This window comes from Sceloporus occidentalis, unplaced genomic scaffold, assembly GCF_023333645.1.
Source record: "Sceloporus occidentalis isolate IW3139 unplaced genomic scaffold, rSceOcc1.0.p SCAF_3, whole genome shotgun sequence".
NCBI lineage: Eukaryota > Metazoa > Chordata > Lepidosauria > Squamata > Phrynosomatidae > Sceloporus > Sceloporus occidentalis.
The window spans coordinates 86650967-86675616 of NW_028316983.1; the positions used below are offsets into that span (position 1 = coordinate 86650967).

General features: G+C 39.7%; 1 protein-coding gene across 11 annotated transcripts in view; it reads right to left on the reverse strand.

The window, feature by feature from the left end:
- The window catches only part of DOCK7 (dedicator of cytokinesis 7), a 163402-nt gene that overhangs the window by 95368 nt on the left and 43384 nt on the right, over positions 1-24650 (reverse strand). For all 11 annotated transcript variants that reach the window (XM_089515317.1, XM_089515316.1, XM_089515315.1 and 8 more), the window contains exons 8-13: positions 17217-17283; positions 14612-14761; positions 8971-9051; positions 6729-6894; positions 5363-5505; positions 97-190 (exon numbers count right to left, since the gene is read on the reverse strand). In XM_089515317.1, coding sequence (XP_089371443.1) covers positions 97-190; positions 5363-5505; positions 6729-6894; positions 8971-9051; positions 14612-14761; positions 17217-17283 — 701 coding nt within the window. The remainder of the gene's footprint in view (positions 1-96; positions 191-5362; positions 5506-6728; positions 6895-8970; positions 9052-14611; positions 14762-17216; positions 17284-24650) is intronic.

Below are 24650 nucleotides of genomic sequence, written 5' to 3' on the forward strand. Positions count from 1 at the left end.
TGAACACTTTTTTAAAACATTGCTTGTTTACATTTCTGAACCCATAGTACCAAACATCATAAATGAGTTCTATTTCCCAGGCAAACCAAAAAGTACCTGTAATAGGTCTCAGCCTCCGTAGAACAGAAGATGGCCTTCTCATATCTGCAAGAAACTTGTACAAGTCCTCATCGCTCAGACGGTCACCTTCCTATTGTTGATTAAAAATAAAGACATGCAAATATTGTTAACTGTGTTCTTGGGAGAAAAATCTGCCCTTTCACACTCCTTGATGAGTTTCTTTATATTGCCGGTTTTCAGAGAATGTCTTGTACAATAAAATAACCATTCAATATACAGAATATTTGTAATATACTCTGTGTTTAAGTTGCTCCTGGTCTGTTGTTGTTGTTATGATCTATTCATAACAAGAGTCAAGCCTTACTTTTTAAACAAGTCCTGAGTAGAGTAAGGCCCCAGTTTTAAAAGTTCAGACTGATTTCAGAGTTCCTTGTATTTTTTTAAAGTGAATAGATTTGTAGAGCACTGTCTTCTCTATTAAACTGATCAGTGCAACTCTACTTGGTTTAGTACTCACCAAGTAGAGCATCAAGATCATTAACCCTAAAATAGCACTGCAGAACCTAGCAGCAAAATTAAAAAATAGATATTTTTTCTTCTTTTATGTTGCAATAATCATACCCACATTGAGGAAAGATTTTACTGAGGTTCAGTGAGACTGCACTGGAAGAGTGAGTTATTTTAAACACTGCAGCTTGATAGCCATGGGCTTCACTATTCAAATATATCAAAGTGAGAACCCCCACAAAATGTACTGTGTGTCCTCTTATGCCCACTTCACACATGGATTATGGTCCCTGTGTGAAGGGGGCATAAGGCAATACATAGTATTTTTGTTAGGATTCTCACTTTGATATATTTGAAAAGTGAAACCCATTACATTATGTAAAGGGTGAGGGGATGTGGTTTTCCATCTCCCTGCCATGTGTAAGAAATATCTGTTTAGAGAAGAAAGTCTAAGGACAATAGATTTCTACTGAAATTGGAACTCTGTATGGCTGTGGCTGGCAGAGGAGGTGTACACAAAGTGTTTTATCAGAGGCATAGGTATCAGGCTTGGGACCAAGGGATCATACAATTGACAGGGCCAATAGCAAGAACCTGCAGCCTGTGTACAAATTTTGAAGGACAGTGCAAAACAGATAGTTTAAACCATTAAATACATTGTTATAATTATAAGGCCAAAAAGCTGAACTAAATTATATAACTCTACTCTTCCTCCCAAAAATGAGGCCAGATTTTGTAAACATTTTTAGGACTATATTATCATAGAGTTGGAAGAGACCACAAGGGTCATGCAATCCAACTCACTGCTAAGAATCCTCTACGCCAGTGAAAAAGATAACTTTTCCAAGATCTGAACGATATTGCATCACTGGGGAAGGGGTTATGCTAGTAAATTGTGTGTTTTCCAGTAATGGAAAAATTGATCACCATGTTCCCTTGATTTAATTTCCTTTTAATTTCATTCATTCTAGATAATATACATTATTCAACTGGATTTTCAATATAATTCACTCTTTAGGGGAACTGGGAATCTGAATATAGAATTTTAGGTCAAATGTAGTTATTTCAGCAGTCAGTAATAGTGAGAGTTATTTTAAAAAACCAAAGGAGAATAATTTCAATAAGCTTATGCATTATTTAACAGTTGCCAAAATAATCTTGGATTTAAAACAGCCTGTCAATTAATATCATCGGGTTCACTGTTAACATAGAAAAAGTTTTGAAAACAGTGAATAACAAATTGAAAACACATATATTTCAACTTTTTATTAAAAATATTGGTATCCTGTGCTGATCGCCAATCAGTATGTCTGAGGTCTGGAACAGACAGGCCAAGTGAAGTGGCTTCTGGCCACTTTGGAGACATGACATTCAAATGACACATGGCTCCAAAACACCCCGAAGCCGCACCAGAGCAAAAAGGAGCTGGGATAGGCAACATGGGTTGTGTGGTTGGTGCAGTCCCAACTCGCTTATGGCCGGAGCAGGCTCAAGCTGCTCTTTTGCACCCATCTGCTACAGCCTTAATCTTCATTTTAAAAACGTCATGAGTGGCCTCCTTGCAAAAGAAACAAACAAGAAGCAGTGAAAAGTGAAACTCAAACTTTTTAGCTTAGTAGGCCAGGATACGGACCACTTCACTAGTGTTGCCCAAAAGAAACAGAAAACTTGAATAATCTTTGCAGAGCCTTCATCTTTGAAGGAGGAGACAGATTAGACAGTATTTAATGTCATCCTGAATTTCTACTGCTATGTTTGAATTATTTTTCACAATCTGTTCTAAATCTGTGTTCCTACTGGTTCAGAGATTTCCACGAGCCTTGCTAATACCCTTTCAAGGGGTAAGACAAGGGTGCTTATTAGCTCCCTTATTATTTAATTTATATATTAATGGCCTGCCATCTGCAATGAAAGATTCTACAGTCCATATGCCAACAGTCCTACATACTCCTTATAACACTTTGCTTTATGCTGATGACATGATTTTGTTATCATATTCTCAAGTAGGTATGTGGAGATTGTTAAAAAGACTTAGTGGTTATTGTCAGAATAATTTTCTGATTATTAACAAATCTAAGTCAAGCATAATGGTATTGGGTAAGCGAACACAGAGTCATAGATGGCAATTAGAGGGTGCGCCAATAGATCAAGTAAGGAGCATCTCTTATCTAGGTGTAACATTTTCAGAAAATGGATCTTGGTCATGCCATCATCAAAGGAGTTCACTTAGAGCAAAGGCCCGCTTGAATCTCATACTTAAACTAAAAGCTCACAATTACCCTGGCTCTCTAACTCCAATAATTAATGTTTATAAAGCTAAACTTACACCTATGCTTTTATATTCAGCAGAAGTTTGGGGTTTAAATTCTATTTCAGTAGTTGAACTAGCTCAGTCTCAACATCTGAGATGTATATTGGGTGTAGACAAGAGGACATCCGCAGCTGCTGATAGAGAGAAACTAGAAATATATTCAATTCACTTGCAAACCAAAATCAAAGTGTTTACTATTGGTGTAAAATCAATGAAATGGGGCCAGATAGACTACCAAACTAATGTCTCTTAGAACAGTCTCAATCCCATCTTGAGTCCTCTTGGTTTAGACAAATAACAAACTTTATTATGAGCTGTGGTCTCTCTGTAACCTGCACAGTCAATGAGTAAGCAAAAAAGGGTGCGAGACAGAGAATCCAGGATATCAAGGCCCAAAAAGATATAGCCATCCTTAGTAAGGTAGGCAATTTAAAATGGCTGAGCCGTTTTAAATGCACTTTTCAAAGACCTAACTATCTAAAAATACAAATGCCAAAATACCTGAGGGAGGCATTTACTTGAGCTAGATTTGACCAGCTTGACACAATTGTAAGATATGGTAGATTTAATGGTATTCCTTATGATGAGCGAACTTGTATTTGTGGAGACCAAGAAATTGAAGATTTAGCTCATATTCTATTCAAGTGTAATTTGTACGAAAAGGAAACAGACCAGTGTCTTGGTCCCTATATCAAACGGTCAATGTTCTGGGATACCCATGTTAGAACTTCTTACTTCATGAGTGGTCAAGATTCAAAAATATCTATCACCACAGCTCGGTTTCTATGTAAAGCAATACAGTTGAGAGCTAGATATGTGGGGACAATTGGGGTGACCTGTAGAGGTGATGAGGAATTTTGATGTGTAACTGATGTTCAATCTTTTGTTTTATGTACTATCATTTTAAAGACATATTTCCCCCCCTCCCTATTTTACCAATTTTTGTATTTTGAATCTTTTATATAGATTTTTATAATCAAGTTTTATAATTTTGTTTCATTTATGGGTTTTGTACTTAAATTGTATGGCATTCACATGGTATCTGTATGGTATTTTATTCATATTTTAGATTTATTATATTTAGCTTTTTCTAATTTCTATAGAATTTATATGGAATTTTTATAGTGTGTTTTATCTGCTTTTGTGTTATTTTGATATGGCCTAAGGGCTAATCAATAAACATTGATTGATTGATTGATTGATTGATTGAATACCCTTTCAAGTACATCTTCGCATTTATAAAAACTTAAAATTTGTTTTGACATTCATCAGGAAGTGGAATATTCTGGTCATCACTTTTACCTTGAGTTGCAGCTGAAAGATACTGGTGATCTGGTACAAACTTACAGCCTAATGCTTTCCAGTCAGAAGGTAAGGTGTTTGGGCATAATTTTTCTTCTTCTTCAGATCTATGCCTACTTCCCAATCAAGCCAAACACCCATGGTTCATGAAAGAAATCCTATGCATCTTCTATGTATTTATTCTACTGCAGTCTCCTTCAACATACTGCCCTCCAGATGTTTTGGACTATCATCAGTCCTAGCTAATATGGTCAATGATGGGGGATCATGTAAGTTGATATCCAAAACACAGGAGACCATCAAATGGAAGAAGGTTAATTACTACCTTAGCCTAACCAACACCAGAATCTTGCTTCTCTCTTTCCAAAGTTATTTGTATCCTACACTTCCTCCAAGAAGGCCAAGGCAATGTGTATAGTTTTCTCTCTTCTTGCAAATATTGTAATGGAACTAGAGCTCATATCTAAAGTATGACATCATCTGCAATTTCACTCTCATCACTTGAATGTCCCTGTTCCATCTGAATTTAGCTTTAATTCTCACAGTAACTGGAGGAGAAATAGACAGAATAGATTGACATAACCATTCATTTTTTTGTCTCATGTTGGGGTGTGATTGTATCATCAAGTCATGATCAGGCCCTGCACTTCAAAATTTACCAATACTCCACTGCTCCTCACCCCATGCTACCACAACCATTTTATATACACAACATTACATGGAATGAACTCAGTTCTAGCTCAACACACTTAACCACACGGTGCAAAGGCTCTCCTGTGTAAGACTGTAATTTCAGAACCACACTGAAATTCAGTGTGAATTCCTACGGAACTCCTGGTACTGATCTTGCATGGACTATAATTGTTATTTCTGACATTGTCTTTGATATTCATTTCCTCCACCACACACCAGCCATAATTGCTTCTAACCCACAAACAATGTCCTGGATGTTGACAAAATGGGCAAAGGGGTGACACTAATCGCTAGTACGTTAGCAGAGTAAACAAGCAAGGTTAATCAAATGAATGAACAAGTCTTAAATCTTAACTAGATGTAATAGCCCAATATTTAGATTGTTAACATTAATACATCCAGACTAAAGACTTGCATGTTATTCTATAAAGCATTAACTATGATGGTGACAGTGACATAGTATTATCAAAAGTGTAAATGGTGAAATACCTGTTTAAAGAAGTTTGTCACTGTGAGGGTTGCTGGTCTAAAGTTAGTCAAGTTGCAGGTCTCATCCCCACTAGTGGTTCTTTCCAATGAACGTCTGCCAACAATGCTAGAATTCCTTCTCTCTGACCAAGATCCTTTGCGTTCTTTATCAAAGAAAGAGGGGAAATAAAACAAAAAGAAAGGAAAATAAACTACATCTGTTTTAGAAAGACTAATCTGAAATTATGGGAAAAGCAAGACAGAATAGGTGGTTATGCTAAGATAACCAATCTCCTGAGGCATTAGGAAACCATAAAGCACAACTGAATACTTTTGCTCGTCTCACAGCAATCGTACCCCAGTGCCTTGTGCCTATTACAGAAGTCTTTATCATGTGGAGATTTATGCTTTTTTCCCTGCCACAAAAAATGATGAAGTTGGCAGTTTTCAAAGGTTTTGGGGGAAAGATGCTGAACAGCAGTTTCAGATGAGTTGTGCAGTCCACAACGATTAATTCACTCCTCTGGAAAATGCTCATCAGCCTGTAACACTCTCACAAAAGCATAACAGATGGCTTATGAGTAAAATCCTTGAAAGATAAACCTATTTGTTATTACAGGCTTGTCCTTTTCATTTCACCCTTAATACAAAGGCTTCATGAGGGAATGAATAGGCAACCCCCTCACAAAAAACAAAAAAACAAAACAAAAACAGCAATAAACATACATGTTGTGCATTAGGCACAATCTAAACCCTGTGGGAAATATACACTTGTAAAAATTACTTTATAACGAGGTAGGAAACCTGTGTCCCTCCAGATGTTGCTGAACTGCAATTCTCATGCTGACTAGGGCTGATGAGATCCAACAAGATCTAGAGCACCATTAGTTGTCCACCACTGCTTTATAGGGTGAAAGGGGCAGTCAACATGAATTTGCCATTCTTTCTCCAAGTGTTGGATAGTTCTAGAGATTACACACAGTGGGTTAGATCCAAACCAGCCTTTCTATGGTTAGAAGGGATCTTTCAATTTATGAAATAGATTTATACCCTCTGGAGGTTTGGGAAAAAAGAGAGTAAACACAATCCTTGCTGATTCCTTTCTTCGTGCAGTCTTGTACACTTCCTCTCATGCTGATCCCTCAGTCCTCCAGATAAGATTTCAGGAAATTGAAGAGTTTAAAGGGAAGGAGAGGTATGGTAGGTAAAAATTGCTTCTGGAATTATCATTACCCATTCATCATATATCTGCATCTTATCCACAGCATTAGATCCAAACAAATAAGAGATTCAAAAAACTCTATCATGTGTAGCTTATATTCCACTGATTTTTTTTTCGGGGGGTGGGGGTGGGAAGCAAGATGGGGAAGGAGGAGGAGATGATTACCCCCTGCTGCAATTTCCACTTCTGTTGAGTCTCTCTCCAAACTTCCAGCACTGCTGACTATATTCATTAAATGAATGGCAGTCCATGCAAAAGGCATGCGATATTTGCCAAGCCTTTGGCAAAATTGCTCAGATTGGCTTTTCAGTTTTTCTAGCTTTTCCTTGTTCTGCAGATGCAAAAGAAAAAAGAAAGTGTATGTAATCAGTGCATCACACATGCACACACACAAGTGTGTGTGTACAGAAATATTTTGAGTTAAAGTATATCTGTACTCCAGTAGTTTGCACAAAATATATATTCAGGTATTTTGAGCTAAAACTTGTCTACTTGTTTATGAATAAAGAATATTATCATCCCTGGTAGAGAGCCAGAGAAGAAAACATGCACATGTAAAGCCACATTATGCTCAATTGTTCAATCAGAGTCACAAGAGATCACTTTCTACTCTAATTAAAGACTTTTTCTGCTACTCTGCTGAGGAATGTAATGAACTCTTAAAACCTCCCTTTATAAAATGGTTTAAATATGCATGGCTGTATGAAGAGAGCTGCCTGTGGGTGAAAGTGACAATCACAGAATGTGCAATTATGGCAGTAACAGAACTCAGGAGAATTCCCAAAGTATCTCTGTGAATGATTACAAGCTACAGGAGAAATCAACTTCTACCACCAAACAAAAGGGAACTGGTGCAGGGTAAAAAGCAAAGTAAAATCAGACTACAGTGCTCCCGTATTATACACGGGCGCACCTTTCACAGACTCTAGCATACGCTGGGTGTCCGTGCCAGAAGAAGCCTGTGGCTGGAAGCCGGCTTTAATAACTTTGGTTATACAGCTGAGAGACAGGATGCCATTTATACAAATGAAATCAACTATTTAACTGAGAGTTAGTGATAAAGCCCACAAACTCTCCTCTCTTCTCTCACATAGCACCCTTAAAAGCAATTATATTTGTGGATGTAATTCAACTATAGAACACAAGAGAAGAGTGCAGGTGAGTACAGTGGGACCTTGTTATCTGCTGGGGTTTGGTTCCAGGATCCCCTATGGATAACAAAATCCATGGATGCTGAAGTCCCATTAAATATAATGGCAGAGCAAAATGGTGTCTCTTATATAACATAGTAAAATCAAGGTTTGCTATTTGGAATGTATACTTTTTAAAAATAATTTCAAGCTGTGGATGCTTGAATCCATGGATAAAAAATCCATGGCTGAGGAGGGCTGACTTGTACAGCATTTATTCTAGATCGAAGAAGCTTATGATTTATTAGTCCAAGATTGTTACATCTCAGCCACCTCAACTGCTCACCTTACCTAACATCAAACCATGGCTCAGAGATACATGAGCAATACTAGTTATCAGTTTCTCTTTATACAAGAACCGAAAAAACTATTGTACATGCTGTCTGAAGCAGAATTTAAATTCATATTTGGAACATGTGTACAGTTCTGGTTCTGAAGGGACTAACAAATGGCAGCCTAATTGTCTATAATGACAGCAAAACATGGTAAAACAGGAAGCAGAGGAAGTAAAGTGAGAAGGGAGTATGCAAGCCCATGGGCTCAAGCACATAGCACCAAATGAGGTTTGACATCAAATCCAGACCAGCATAGCAATTTCCCAAGGCCATTTAGTTAGTTGTACACATTGGGTTGTATTAAATGGCTTTCCTATTTCTGATGTCAGAAGAATAGAAAAGGAGACAAATTTTGGATGACCTCTCTTGTAGTTCCTCCCTCTAAATCTGTTCCAGAGGGTTGGCGGACTCTCTTACTTTATCTATTCTAGTACTAAATACCTTTCATCATTGGGTATTCAGTGGCTTGTAGCTCCATATCAATGTACTGGTGAATCTATTCCATGTTTTTGCCTAAACTATAAAGATTCTGAACCACGCCCCCAAAATGAATTCAGCACCTTGAATAGCTCTTTTAAAATTTGAATTAAAATCGAAAATGGATTCATCATTCCACTGAATGTCACTAGTTGCCATTGCTATTGGACAGAACCAGAGCATGAAAAAGTTACTTTTTTGGATTACAATTCCTCAATTCAGGACAGCTGGTTAACAGTTATAGTCCAAAGAAGGTAACTTTTCCCACTTCTGGATACACCTCATGAACTGGATCTCCAGATGAGCATCAACTTCTTCACTGTCCTACACTGGGTAATTAATGCAACTGTATATTTAAAAAGTCACTGCTTGTCATAACATAAAAAGCCATCAAAAACTGCTTACCTTTGCAGTATCTACTTCTTTTAAAATCATATATGGCTCTGCACACTCCCCAATATCTCCCTGCTGTAAGACTTTTTCCAACTGGGGATGAGAAAAAGAAAAGAAAAGAAAAAGGCAAGTGTGGTTTTAGGGATACACACAATATAAACTCAAGTGAAATGACTATCTATTATTTAATGTAAATCTTCACGGCCAATGGCACCAGCAATATAAAGTGTAGATACAAAGGAAAAGAGCTATGTCAGACAATTATTTGTCTATGCAAGAGACTTCCATAAAGTACAATACTTCCAGGGCTTTTTAAAAAGTTTTTCAGCAGAGCTTAGAAAAGTCACTTTTTTGACCCACAACTCCTAATATTCCTCAGCAAACCTGGCCATTCCAAAAAGTTTCTTATCCAAGGTTTGCTTTTCCAGTTTACTTGGTACAAACCCAGACCGGAGTTGTTTTGTTGTTGCTGCTGATTTAAATTCTACCCTGCCTTCTTATCTGCATTTTTTTGGACCAAGGTTAGGAAATATTTGTGTCTGTATTCTGCTGTTGATTTGCTTGGATTGCCTCCCTTTCCCTTTCTTAGGATGCTTTTTGACTTGTAAGTACATTTTGAGTACATTTTATATGCATTTTTAAAAAATAAACAAATGATGAAATTCAAATAGGAAGGAAGTCTTCTGGCATCTGGCTATTTAAAGACTCATTTCTATTTCTATTGTTTATAAGCTATAGATTTATGAGTCTCCCGTTTGTGCATTTGCTATTTTTGTTTTATTTTTATATACCCCTATTCCAAAGATCATAGCGGTGAACAGCAAGTAATCTAATTAGCAAGTAAGCTAATTTGCCCCCAACAGTCTGGGTACTCATTTTAGCGACCTCAGAAGGATGCAAGCCTGAGTCGAGCTTGGGCCCTTTTGCTGGTCTTGAACTCGCAACCTTGTGGTTTCGAGTGAATGGCTGCAGTACAGGCATTTAACCACTGCGCCACCAGGGCTATTGTTTGAAACTGTTCATTTGGTAATATCACATGATAAGTGGGAACTAGAACAAAACATTGCAGTGTGGAAGTCCTCTTATTTTGAGCTGGAAAAAGGTAATTTTTGAACTAGGAGGAGGAGGAGAGGGAGCAGTTATTCAAGTTATTGTAGAAAGAGGGGGTACACAGCATCTTTTAAACAGTTAATACACCATGAATCTGGAGTTCTTCTGAATAACAGAACATGGCCTCAGAATAGGAGGACTTCCACATGCAATGTAAGATCTGATATATAACGTCCCACAAAATTCTTCTGTGTAGGGTTTAGGGCAACCCACTATGGCTCTTCCAGGATAATCTTTTCTGTTTTCCCTCCAAACTATCTATCTCTGTGATTCATTCACAAAATACAATTCAGCTGCTGTTTTATGTCAATTGAATGTGGAAGTCCCATGGTGTGAAACAGTACTTCTGGGTTAGATGGCAGACAGCAGTCAGCTCTTGTAGCCAGCTCATCGCAGGAAAGGAAGCCTTATGCAGCATTTACTGGTCAACCAGCAAAAAGTTCTCCCTAGATCAGAGGAAGACTGGGAAAAAATCCATGTGTGTCTGCAGCACTTTGCTCCTAGTGGGAGATCATAGGTGGAGTGGATGAAACTGAGGCAATGAACTTGCCCTGTCTTGTAAGAAGCCTTTCAGATAATGGCCACAAGGTCTGCATCACCAACCATCTTAATTAAGTGGAGCAGAAGTATGGGATTATGCTTAAGAGAGACTTTCTTAACTGAGAACAATGGTGACATCAATACTTCTAGTGAATTTACAGTCATTCCTCCACATTTGCAGGTTAAACATCCATGGATTTGATTATTTGCAGATTACTGTATTTGCTGCTGCCCTATTTGAAACTGAAAAAATAAGTTCTCGTCAAGCATTTTAGGTTCTCCAGTGTGATTCTATGGTCAACTTCCACTGGAATGATGGCAAAGCTTAATGAAAATGAGAGTTGTTTGGGAAAGGTTTTGAAAGCCAGAAGGACCACTCAATCTGGGAAGAAATTTTGAAAGAGCAGTAGATATAAGAGAAATGATGATAAATAAAAGCTAAAAGGGAACATCTGGAGAAAGGGAAGCATATATGGTAGAAGAGGTTTGTCTGGATGATGAAGGTAAAGAGGAGACTCAAGCTGAAGGGGAAGCTATGGAGATGGAAAGAGGTGACCCTGTACCTGCACTTTCAGTGAAATTTGAAGAAATGTGTGACTGGCAGGAACTGACTGAGACTATGAGTCTTGAGAAGGCAGTTCAGAAGAATGCTGTAAAGGTATTCAGGTTGGAGAAGGGATGGGTAACTGGAAGGTCAGAGGACTTAAGAAAGAAAAGAAGAAGGGATAAAGAGGGGGGGGGGTTCCATTCAGATTGCTGAAGCAGTCTATTTACTACAGTTTTTTTCTCTTTGGATGAGTTACGTTATGCCCAATTTTCAAAAGGAATGAGATGGGGTAGTGTATCTAGGGTCAGATATAAAGGTTTATAAGTGAAATGCAAGAGATTGGTTTTATCTGGTTTGGAGACATTATGTAGCTTAATGTGTTAACTGATATGGGATGCCTGGTTTATAAAAAAATATCTGTACAAGGATGCTTCTGGGTTATACTAAAACTAAAGAGAAGATTTGATATACATTATAAATTATATATGTGTATGAGACAGATTAAATATAAAATAAATATAAGGTTGGCTTACTGCAAAGTGAAAAGAAATCATACTATGATGCTAATATTGGCATAATGTTCACTTAAAATGTCAACAAAAGATTGAAATTATTTGATCCAGTGGATATGGATAAATTATCTATGGTTAGGGAAAAATCATGGGTGAGACTCTTAAAGGATTAAGAATTTTGGGTTGCCTTTCAATAGAAAAATGAGAATAAAATATTAACTGTAGGTTTTGATAAGCATGCAAACCTTTAACTTATTTTTTGCAGAAATATAATGATAATATGTTAACTGTGGGCTTTTTATTATTAGCAGGGTTAGCCAAATTGAAGAAGTATATGACATAGTTTCAACTGGAGAAGTAATGTTTTAAATATCACATATAACTATCAATAGGAAAGTCAGAAGGTAACATATTTTTTTTCCTTTTTTCTGTTTTTCTATTGTCTTTTTACTTCTTTACCTTTTTTGTTCATACATTTTTCTTCTTTTAATGTACTGGAAAGCTCACAATAAAACTTTTTTTAAAAATCACAACAAAACAAAATTCTGCTCTACCAAAGAAAAGAACAAACATATTCTCTTATATATCAATGGCTGATAAAATAAGCAAGTAGGCTAGAGAAGAAGGAAGAAGGAAGTCAGCATTAGGAAAGACATGCATTCCTGGAACCTAATCACATTAATAGCGCCAGTTAGCCTAATCCAGCAAGATCATCTGACCAAAAATTTTGTAAATTTTTGCAAAAAGTATTGTTGAGAAAGGATGCTGCATGTGCAACCTCTAGTACTGGATATTATAGCAATATTATAGCAATAGCAAGTACATTTCTATATCGCTTATCAGTGCACTTAATCACTCCCTAAGTGGTTTACAATGTGTAAGCTAATTGCGCCCAACAAGCTGGGTACTCATTTTAGCAACCTCGGAAGGATGCTAGGTTGAGTCGACCCTGAGCCCCTGGTTGGTATTGAATTCAAAACCATGTGGTTTGTGAGTGAGTGGCTGCAGTATAAGCATTTAACAACTGCACTGCCAGGGCTCCATCTAGTATTCACACAAACAGAGATGGTCAGAACTCTCTGATTTCTGAGTGCTTCTCAGTTCTGGGGACCAGAGCTGACCCTTCCTGCATGCCATGTCACCCATCCTGCACTGCTTCTTTCAGGTGTGGTGAATAATGTATTGGTGAAAAAAAGGTTCATTTGCCAGTTTGGTCAGCTTTTGTACATGAAATGGCTTGGAATAAGACACCATCTTGTTCTATGTCTGAAACAGCAAAACACTGTAGGCTAGCCTAGCTAGGGACAACAGAGGAACTAAATTCAACCAACCTGTATTCTCCAGCTCAGAGCTGTTATCGCCTTTCTTTCAAAAACAGATATTGCACCTTCAAGGTTAGCAGTACAAATGACATGCTGGCTGATTTTGCACGTAGATGTAGATTAGGCCAAGTACAGTTAGGCTTTGGAAGCAAAAGTGTTTCTACAAAGGATTATTCTCACACTACTGGTTTGGGGCTCAGATTACAATGCAAACAGATGTATGGCTAACTAGACTGGGGATGATTTTAAAACCAGCAGTATGGGCAAAATGTATGTGGTACCCCCCCCCCCCCCCGGTAACATATCACATGCTACTTTTCCAGCTTATTTACCTTTCTCATGTCTTTTTCCTTCTCACAGAGCACAATCTCAGTACCATTTCAAACAAATGACTAATAGCTAGGCTCATCTCATTGGGTTTACAGGCATTAATGTACAAAGGAAAGCTCTTTTAGTTAGACACTGGTCTCAGTTGCATGGTGTTAATCTTTTCTTCTCATCTTGTAAAAATCAATTGCTGTGAATATATGCAGATTCTGGCTTCAGAAACTATGCAATGAGACGTGTGCAAAATTTGAGAAGAGAATATCTTCTTAATGCTGCCATCAATGAGCCTTCCCTCTCGCTTGGGCAACTGGGGACAATGTAATGTGAATCTCAATCTTTGCACATTTCCCTGGGTATTAGGAACCTCTTTTTTCTTTATTCTTTATTCTTTTTTCTTTTTTTTTGCAAGAACTCTATTGCACTATGAGTCTTCTAGACTGAGGTATTGCTCTGTTTCTACAATTGCTTTCAGAGGTTCCATAATGTCATTAGAAATGGCAAAGCAAACATGGAATTGTCTGCCCTAGGCTGGAAACATAGAGACTACCAGGCTATTTCTTAGTCTTTAAAATCCAGCAGCAAAGAAACTCACAGGAAAATGACTGAATCCAGTTAGGTGAAGGAAGCAGCAAGGATATGTTCAAATCAATATGGAATCTGATTTTTAAAAGCTTCATTTTTTCTTTCAAATTTTTCTCTCATGGGAGGCTAATTAACAAAAACAGTATCAACTAATCTAGATGGACTGAATTCATCCTAAATTGCTAAATATAAGCAGAGAAACTGTGGCACATTAGCGGTCTCTCATGCCATGTAATTATGAAATGGATCAGAGTTGTAAATGGCCAACAATTAGTATCAAGTAATTAAATGTTTTGTAGGGTTTAGTACTTGTTTCCAGATAGATAACCAAAGGACTCACCAGTGCTAAAAAGTGTGCTGGCTTTGACTTCAGAATATTCAGAATAATTGATACAGCCAATAACCCTATAAACCAATTTAGTTTTGCCAAATTTAAGACAGCAACATCTCTTTCATGACAAGCTATACTATACATATTAAATATATCATATACTGAGTTGGGTTTTCTTTGGTTTGGTTTATCACTATTTCAGTTTGTGCCACATTTGTTGTTGATGGAGTGGACTGAGACTTAGACATAGTTAGAATTGCTACACTGAATTCAATGAGACCTTAGATACTAATAATCATGCATTGTTTGAAACAAGGTGCATTATGAAAGTGTATCGTATATATATACGCACACACACACATACACACACACAATTTCTTACCTTGATTACTAGGAAGACATCTTGAGAGGGGTATGTAATAGAAAAGATAGCTGATCGAGCCAGTGTGGTTATGGCAGCAGGTGGAACATGGGGACGCAACATGCCTTTCATTTGTTCAGAATTTAAATCAAAGTAGAAGTTTTCTGAAATCTAGAAGAAAATGCTAGATAATTTCAGACCATTATTTTTTAAAAACTCTCTGAAGTCTTCATTACATATCAAATTTAAAAACCTTACAGCAATTCATTATAAATATACCACCTGATGACAATATCTAGCAATACTTTCCATACTGCCCACATCATATCAAGCCATACATATCTGTACCATATGCTTTGTGTCTATTTAAAAATATACCACAAGAAAACCCACAATACTATAGAGAAATGAAATTTACCCAAAAAGCTGAACTAGTAAAAATATGACAACTACTGTATTTGGCAATTTAGGTCCAAACAAATAAAACATAAAAGCAGAAAATTGATCTCCCCCCCCCCCTACCGCCTAAGTTCATGGACTAATTAAAATATTGGCCACCCACCATGAGACTGGTAGGCTTGAGGGCACTCAAATATAAACATGACTGAACACATATCTTCACTGGTCTTTCAGAAACTGCAGTGAATTTGGAAGACAATAATCTGAACTGAGTTAACAGCTTGGTAAATAAAATATTTTGCAGGATGCCTGGATTCCATGTGGCTATCTGGAGAGCACTTTTACAGATGTATGCTGATACGGTGCCAAAGCTAGCTAAGAAAACTTAATTTTTTGGTGGACATTTCCCCTTGTACAAATTCAAAAATTCATATTGTAAATCTAAATAAAATTTCTTGGGACATATGAGCATACTTGAAGACATAACACTGCACAGTATTTATCAACTATGGCATTTTTACTTGGTTGTACAAAACTGAAGAATCTGGACATAACAGTACCAGCAATCAATGACAAATTGTAAATAACTACAGGAATATATTAAGATTTGTTTTGGGGGGAGGGGGAGAGGGCAGACAGACACTGCACTTTTAGAGCTACATAGATAAATCTTGCCTATCTTTTTTGGCATACATCTCTAGGCAGCAGCTCTAAGCATGAACAGCACAGTAAACCATTTTTAAATACCTCTGGATTATAAGAGTTTAAAAATGGTTTACTGGGCTAGCCATGTTGGGAGTTGCTGCAACAGACAAATATTAACCTTCTTCTAATCTTACAGGACCTTAGTCCCAACATCAGATAATAGCTATAAAACTGATATACTCCAACAACATGTACAGCATAACCAAAGTATTCGCACATCTGTTCTTCATCCTTGGGCACTATTTCATTGCCCATTAACCATGGATTCATACGCGGGCGTGCCTTACGCGGCTTGAGCATACGCGCTCAAGCCGTGGGGCGCGCACAGGGCGGAAGGGGCAGCAGTCCCATTCAATTGAACGGGCGCATGCGCCTGTTGCGCCCTGCGCGCCGCTGCACTGCCGTGCACGAGCCCCATTGTTTATAATGGGGCTTCAGCATAGGCGGAATTCGCCTTACGCGGCGAGATCCGGAACGGATCCCCGCGTAAGGCGAGGGCCCACTGTATATTGCTTTTTCCATCCCATGTGTCATGTGTGCTTGAAACATGACCAATAAAAATAAACTTGTGTTATTTTGCTTTTTACTCATTTCCTTTTGCTCTATAAGATGACTAAGTATAATTTCCAATTGATCAGACAGCTGATATGCTAACATTAGTGGCTTAAAGGAAAGGTCAATGAAATTATTTCTTACATGCTACACCAATCACATATCATGTGATTTATCATAATGTGCACTAGCTGGAATCTACCAAAACTGGAATCTGCTTACATGGTCTCCACTCCTCCCATAAGCCTCAGCTCCTAACTTTTGGCTTGTCACATAGGGGTTGTAGTTTACAACAAACTCCATTTAGTTGAACAACCCAGCTTCACAGCACATTTGGTTTGCCTTGAAACTGAGTACAGTTTGTAGAACTCCGCAGAATCTCTGGTTTGGAAAACACTACAAGGCAAGATTCAGGGAAATTAAAATGAAAGCCCACCAAAGTCAACCTCCTGGCCATACAGGAGAACAACAGAAGGACACAAGAACACTTCAGATTTATCTACTTCACATGTAAAATTTTAATTACTAATTTAGTGCAAGAGCAGTCAACTTGTGGCCTACCTATACTTGGCTATCGTAACAATACAGAATTGAAATAAATTCAGTATAGACCATCAAGTCAAATCTCCTGTCCTAGAATCAGACACCTTCTGTCTGATGCATCCACCATGACTTTCATCAGTTTTACATGATATACCAAATACAGTTTCACCTAACTAGCATAAGTTGTTCTGTCCTAACCAACTTATTCTGTCATATTTTGTATATTTTCCCTTTTATCATTCCCCACCCCAGCTCTTATTCCACTTCCTAATTCATTAGTGATATTTCTATTGTGGTGACAAAAACTAACCACAATCTTTCAGTGAATCTTACAGCTACTAAGCAGAAAGGTGCTATTAGTTCCTAATCTATCTACCTGCATTTCAAGCTCTGTGGAAAGGAAGCAAGCACCAGGTAAATTACTCACCTTTTTCTTTTCTTTTACATCATACAAAGCCAAACTTGCAAAAATTGGCTCAATTTCTATTTCAAATCTTTAAAGAAAGGAGAAGATATTGATTTAATCTATGCATGCAACATAAGGCATTAACTGCAACAAAACTGTAGCAAAATTATTTCAAGGAAATCCTTGCAGCTGAATGGTTCACTAGAGTAGTGCTACTCAAAGTGGTTGTCTAAGGAATGGTGCTGTCCCATGAGCTGTTGCTGGTCCACAGCAAATTTCCAGGGAAGAAAGAAGTTGTAGTCAAGGTGATATTGGTCCTTGGCACATTAAGAAAAAAAGATTGCCAGTCCTCAGCATCACATAGCTTGAGCAGTATTGTACTAAAGATAGCATTGGGATACAGTTTCATAAATTGTAGTCCTCCTCACACAATGTCTAAGAAAGAATGAGGGAGGAAAGGAACACACTGCCTCACATGTTACTTTTTCCCCCTTTGATTGCATATAGTTCACCTTTAATACAACCTCTTGTCCATGCCTCTAGAGTCTAGACTTTACATGACTAGAATATCTTACACAGTGGCCATGTCTATACATAACAATAACCCATAATTCTGACTGTTTATGAACTACATGTTAGTGCACATTCCAAGGCAGCATATTCCACTGTCAAACAGCCTTTACTGTCCGGAAATTATTCCTAATGTTTAGGTGGAATCTGTTTTCTTCTAGTTTAAGTCCATTGCTCCATATTCTAGAAAACAAACGTGCTGCATCCTCCAATATTTAAACAGGGCTATCATGTCACCTCTCTTTCCTTCTCTTACTCAGGCTAAACATACCCAGCTCCCTAAGCTGCTCCTCATAGGGCATGGTTTTCAGAATTGCACTATTTTGGTTGCCCTCCTCTAGACACACTCCAGCTTGTCAATATCCCTCCACATTGTCTGTTTCAAGCATTACAAATGTTTTGCCAGAACCACATTTTCACACTACACTAATGATTGCTCCTTCTCCAGGATTAACAGTGGCAAGGAAAGGCAAACCAAATAAGCTGGTTCTGATCAGCCTGCTTCTCTAGCATTGCATTTCCATCATGGCCTTTCCCCCACGTCAACATCAGTGCAGTTACATTAGCTGCTGCACCAAGGTGATTTTGGCCACTACAGTATTGAGAGTTGGTGCATTACACCAGTGTAAGTGGTAGGTGATGGAGAGAAAAGACATACTCCACCAACAGGGAGTATTTGGTCTAACCCAAGGACCAAACTTGATATTAGAAATGGAAATATCCCAAAACCAGCAGCAGAACAATTTTAATTTTCCTGGTCTTATTATTAATGATCTTCAAGTAACAACTCTAGAACAAGCAATTTCAAAGGAAGCATGGTAAGGGAAACAACTGAATTAGGACTTATTCATATATTCAAATCCATTAGCAGAGGTATAAACAGAGAAAATGTTTTCTTGGCATATGACATATATTAATATATGTATCCTTAACCTGCACAATGGAATCCTGCACAAAGAATGTACTGGCCTCAAAGAAACTGACTCTGCATAAGCAGATTGCTTTCACACTTCAAGATTACTAGCAGCTTCACAGACTTGCATCAATCACCTCATACAGCTCTTTGAAGGCTTATGGGGAGGGTCACAATTTGCATCTTTCTGTATCCTCACCCCCACAACCATGCAGCTTGTGGGTGAAATCTTACATTTTCTAAAATGATGACCCTTAACAATGTACCCTTGTTATTTCCCCTTCTATACACCCAAACCAATTCTGAATCTTGTTTAAAACAGCTACAAAAGATACATGTAAACTCTGTATAATAAATGCAATCTTTTTTTTTAAAAAAAAATCTAATTTGAAGAGAGTTCTGTAAAAGGAAAATCTCGATAAAGCTCTGTGATTCCTTTTTCTATCCAGCTATACCTCACAAGTGAGATCTTCAAGTACTACATCTTATTATTACAGCACCTTGTAAAAGTAAAGGCCATAGAAGTAGCACTGGATTAGTGTCAGGACTTAAAGTGGTTTCCCTGTAGGAGACAAGTTCACATATATCTCAGTTACGAGAAGTGCTTCACTATAACTGGAGCTCCCTAACAAGCAGGGTTGACCTAACTGAGGACATACAAGATGAATACAGCCATGTGGAAAATCAGTTTTGTGCTTTATTTCTCTAAGGGAAAACCAGTAAAATTTTACCCCATATTATTAGAGAAGAGTTATAGGCAACGAACCAGCTGCAGGTAACCCTACATTCAGGAGCTCCACTTCATTAAACTTGTTTAACAGGTTTCTCTGCTCCCCAGTGAAAACTTCCCTAACTGCCTCATGTCTTAAGATTGAGAGAAACAGGCATAGCTTTGAAGCTTCAGGTTTGGATCACTTTGACAATCACCTGACTCATGTTCTACTGCAACAGTTTCCTCTATTTGTGAGTTGGTTTATTAAATCTATTTTCTTTTGATTATGAGATAGAAGCCATATGTGAACAGAGGAAAAATCATACATTTACCAGGAAACTGTGAAGACACATACATGTGCTAGCTTTAAATTATATAAAAGGAGTTATAGGGCTGACAATTTTTTACATTATGCTTTGAAAGTTTTTAAAAATTCAGGTGGAACAGATGTCTTTCTTCAAATAATTGCATTAGAATTGAAGAATATATGTGTGGCTGTCTGTATGCTGCTAAATCAGCCAGTACGGTTATCTTCTAATTCCCAAAAGGTCCCAATAGCTCTGCAAATGTGACTCTACAACTGCTGGAGCTGGTTTCAGATGGACAGACTTTGCCAACTCACAACCACAAGAGCAATGTCAGTAACTAAAGATAAGAGCACTGTTTGCCCCCACTCTGAGACTTCTAGCCAAAGACAACAGCTGGCTAAAGCCCTGCCTAGTACTGAGTATGAAGAGCCATATTGGATAAGATAAAAGATCAATCTAATCCTGTATCCTGTTTCCCAAGTGGCCAAGAAGATGTCTCCAGTAGCCCAAAAGCAAAAAATGAGAGTAACAGCCTTTTTACAATGTTCTTAATAATAATAATAATAATAATAATAAATAATATTTTTTTATTTTTATACCGCCCTTCCCATGATCAGGGCGGTGCACAGCACAGTACCAGTACAATACAATAAAAACAGTAAGAATAACAACAATAGACATTAAAATTACATTAAAACCAGTTTCTGGCCAGCCGACCACTGCTGCCAGAGGAGGAAGCTAACCAGGACCAGTGTCCGGGAATGCTGATAAAAATAAGAAGGTTTTGAGCTCCTTCTTAAACTGAGCCAGGGAGGTGGCCGAGCAGAGCTCTATGGGCAGCATGTTCCAGAGGGTTGGGGCCGAGATGGAAAAGGTCCTCCTTGAGGTGGAGGCTAACCTTGCCCCCGGGACCCTCAATAGCTGCTGCCCAGATGTTCTGAGTGTGCGGGGCGGATTGTATGGAGAGAGGAGGTCCTTGAGGTATCCTGGGCCCAAGCCATTTAGGGCTTTATAGGTAATGACCAACACCTTGTATTGCGCCCGGAAGCGTATAGGCAACCAGTGCAGACTTTTAAGCACAGGTGTTATATGGCTGGCTCTGGGTATGCCAGTAACCAGCCTGGCTGCCATATTCTGCACCAATTGTAGCTTCCGGGTTTGGTACAAGGGTTGCCCCATGTAGAGCGCATTGCAGAAATCCAATCTAGAGGTTACCAGGGCATGTACTACCGTTTCAAGGTCTCCCTGGTCCAGGTAGGGACGCAGCTGGCGAATCAGCTGAAGCTGATAACAGGTGCTCCTGACTGTCGCATCCACCTGAAATGTAAGGTGGAGCGACGAGTCAAGGAGCACCCCCAGACTGCGTACAGTGTCCTTCACAGGAAGCGTGATCCCGTTCAGGACAGGTGGAACCACCGCCTTCCCTGGGCCAGGGGAACCTATCACGAGCACCTCCGTTTTCTCTGGATTCAGACTGAGTCGGTTTTTCCTCATCCAGCCCATTACCGACTCCAGACAGGTCACGAGAGGAGAGACGCCATCCTCGGTCACTGCATCAGTCGGAGACATAGAGAAAACTATTTGGGTGTCATCAGCGTACTGATAACCCCGCGCCCCATGTCTCCGGATGATCTCTCCCAGCGGTTTCATGTAAATGTTAAAAAGCATGGGAGACAGAATGGCTCCTTGAGGGACCCCAGATGTGAGGGCCCTCTTGTCGGAGCACACGTCTCCCAGCTGCACCATCTGGAACCTCCCGGAGAGGTAGGATCGGAACCACTGGAGCGCAGTGCCCCCGATCCCCACCTCTTCCAGGCGCTCCAGAAGGATACCATGGTCTATGGTATCGAAAGCCGCTGAGATGTCCAAGAGCACCAACAGGGACACGCTTCCCCTGTCGATGCCCAGATGGAGATCATCGACCAAGGCGACCATGGCCGTCTCAACCCCGTAGCCCGCCCGAAAGCCAGTTTGAAATGAGTCCAGATAATCCGTTTCATCCAAGATCGATTGAAGTTGGATTGCAACCGCCCTCTCGATCACCTTCCCCAAAAATGGCAATAGCGATACTGGCCGATAATTATTATGCATCAGGGGGTCGAGGGAGGGCTTTTTTAACAGCGGTTTTACAATGGCCAATTTTAAGCTGGATGGAAATTGCCCGTCCCTCAAAGATGTATTTATAATCCGGTGTAACAGCGAGGTTACAACCGGTCCCCCCTGAGCCGCTAGCCATGAGGGACAGGGATCGAGAGAACAGGTTGTCTTCCGAACACTTCCAAGGATCTTGTCCACATCATCGGTACTCACCAACTCAAACTGATCCAGTTTAACAGAGTCCATGGAGGCTCTGGACACCTCTATCCTAGGTTCTGCACTAATGCCGGCGTTAAGACCCTCGCTTATCCGAGAGGTTTTATCCGCGAAGAAGTTGTTAAAATAGTCACAGCAGGCCTTAGAAGGTTCAAGGATCTGATTCGGGGCAGGAGGGAGCTGAGTTAGCTCCCTGACTACCCTGAATAACTCTGCTGGACGAGACTCCGCGGACGCGATACGAGCGCCATAGAATGAGTTCTTACCTGCTCGTATCGCCTCTCCATAGTCCTCCAAAAGGCGGTCTAGGAGAGCCTTGTCGGCTAAGCGTAGGTGTTTTCGCCAGCGGTGCTCTAGCCGTTGCAGAACCCGCTTCCTGGCCCGGAGATCTTCCGTATACCAGGGCTTACGTTTGGAAGCAGGCCTGAGAGGGCGCTTGGGAGCGATACTGTATATAGCCCTAGAGAGACCGGTATTCCAGATACCGGTCAGGGCATCAACAGAGTCGCCGTCACTTCCAACCATGTGTCCCTCTAGGGCTTCCTGGAACCTCTTGGGTTCCATCAGCCTTTGAGGGTGGACCATCCTAATAGGTCCACCACCCCCGGGGGGGATCTGGGTAGAAGCCTTGATTTTTGCCTCCACAAGGAAGTGATCCGTCCATGACAGGGGGGAAATATTAGTTATTTCTGCCCACGGATTTTCCGCATCCGTACAAAAAACCAAATCCAGTGTATTACCCGCAAAATGCGTTGGACCCGAAATCAGCTGGGACAGGCCCATGGCCGCCATGGTATCCATGAATTCCCGAGCCGCACCAGATGGAGCATAGTTGGCCGCAAAGGGGATGTTGAAGTCACCCAGGACTAGCAGCCTGGGTGTTTCCAACATCAGCTCTGCAACCAACTGTGTCAGCTCGTTAAGGGAGTCCGTTAGCGCACGGGGTGGCCGATACACCAACAGAATCCCTAGACTGTCCCTAGCTTTCAGGGTCAAGTAAATACACTCGATAAAGGAGGTTTGACGGATGTGGTTCCTGGTGAGAGACAAGGTGTTCTTATATACCAAGGCAACACCCGCCCCCCCGCCCACCTAACCTGGACTGGTCCTTCACTGAAAACCCGGCAGGGAGGGCCTGCGCCCACACAGCATCCCCCTCAGGCCCAAGCCAGGTTTCAGTAATGCAAGCCAGGTCACAGTTGCTATCAGCTAACAAATCGTGGATGATGTGGGACTTGTTATTAATAGACCTGGCATTGCACAGGAGCAGAGACAGGGTTTGTGGCATGGTTGGAGTGTGCCTCAGGTCCTGTTGGTTAGGAGGAGGACAGGAAGGAGAGATAGATATGATGCATCGATCTCGCCGTCCCCTGTAATGCGAGTCCACTCTCCTACCGCCATACCTCCCCTTGCCCCACACTACTTCAATAGGAGCCCCGCTCGTACCAAAATGCTCACCCTCTACCTCCCCGGTCGGACCGCTCTTCCCTTCCATAGCCTTCTCCACCCTCCACAGTACAGCAATAATCGCAGGGAAAGGATATCCCTATCATCCCCTGCTACTTTCTGGCATCCAAAAGACAAACTCTCCTCTCCACTGCACACAATCCTGCCCGGTGGATTGGGGCTAACACGGGAGCGGACTACAGTCCTTGCCGCTTCTCCTTGATGGGGTAGGGACATGAGCGGCGTCCTCTTTGGGGGAGTCGCTCCCACCGGCCCCTCCCCTTGGAGACATAAAAACTCTAGATGTGTAGTTTATATATATTGCTATCATGTGGAGAAAACATGGAGGATTTCTACTTTGCAAATTTGTATTTGTTGTTCTTGATGTGTGCCTTCACATCATTAAGTCATCCTATATAACTGAATAGATATCAGCACGTCATGTGGAATGAATACTATATATTAATGATATGTTCTGTGGAGGATTAATTCCATTTTTCTGTACAGAATTTCTTGCCAATCAAATTTATCAAATTGGAGTCTGAATATTCCAACAGAGGAAGAAAAGGTTAATCTTGACCCATTTCCTCTGCACCAACTGCTCACTGGTAGTGGTGGTGGTGAAGATAAAACATGCACTCCCGCAAGGCCAGAAATATTGAAGTCTTGGAGAACTAGAATACTAAAACACTTATTTGTTCTTCCACTGAATCTAGAATTCCTCCCAAGTAGTACAAGTCCAAGACCTGAACAAGTTGACACAAAGAAGACCTGATGTGCCCTGTGATTTGATATATATGTTTCAGTACAAGAAACAGATACAGGTTGTGTCTCATTCAGAATTCTGAAATACACCAGAATCCGAAATTGTCCACATGGGTAGCTGACATAGTGATAACCTTTGCTTTCTGATGGTTCAGTGTATAAATAATTTGTTTCATGCACAAAATTATTAAAAATATTATGTATAAAATTACCTCAGGCTATGTATATAATGTGTATACAAAACAAAAACAAAATTAATTTCATGTTTAGATGTGGGTCCCATCTCCTAGATTATGTATATGGAAATATATTCATTTCCATTATATATATAGAGAGAGAAATATTTTAAAAAATTAAAAATCCAAAATATTTCTGGTCCCAAGAATTTTGGATAAGGAAGACTCAATCTGTAAACAAATATGTGAACA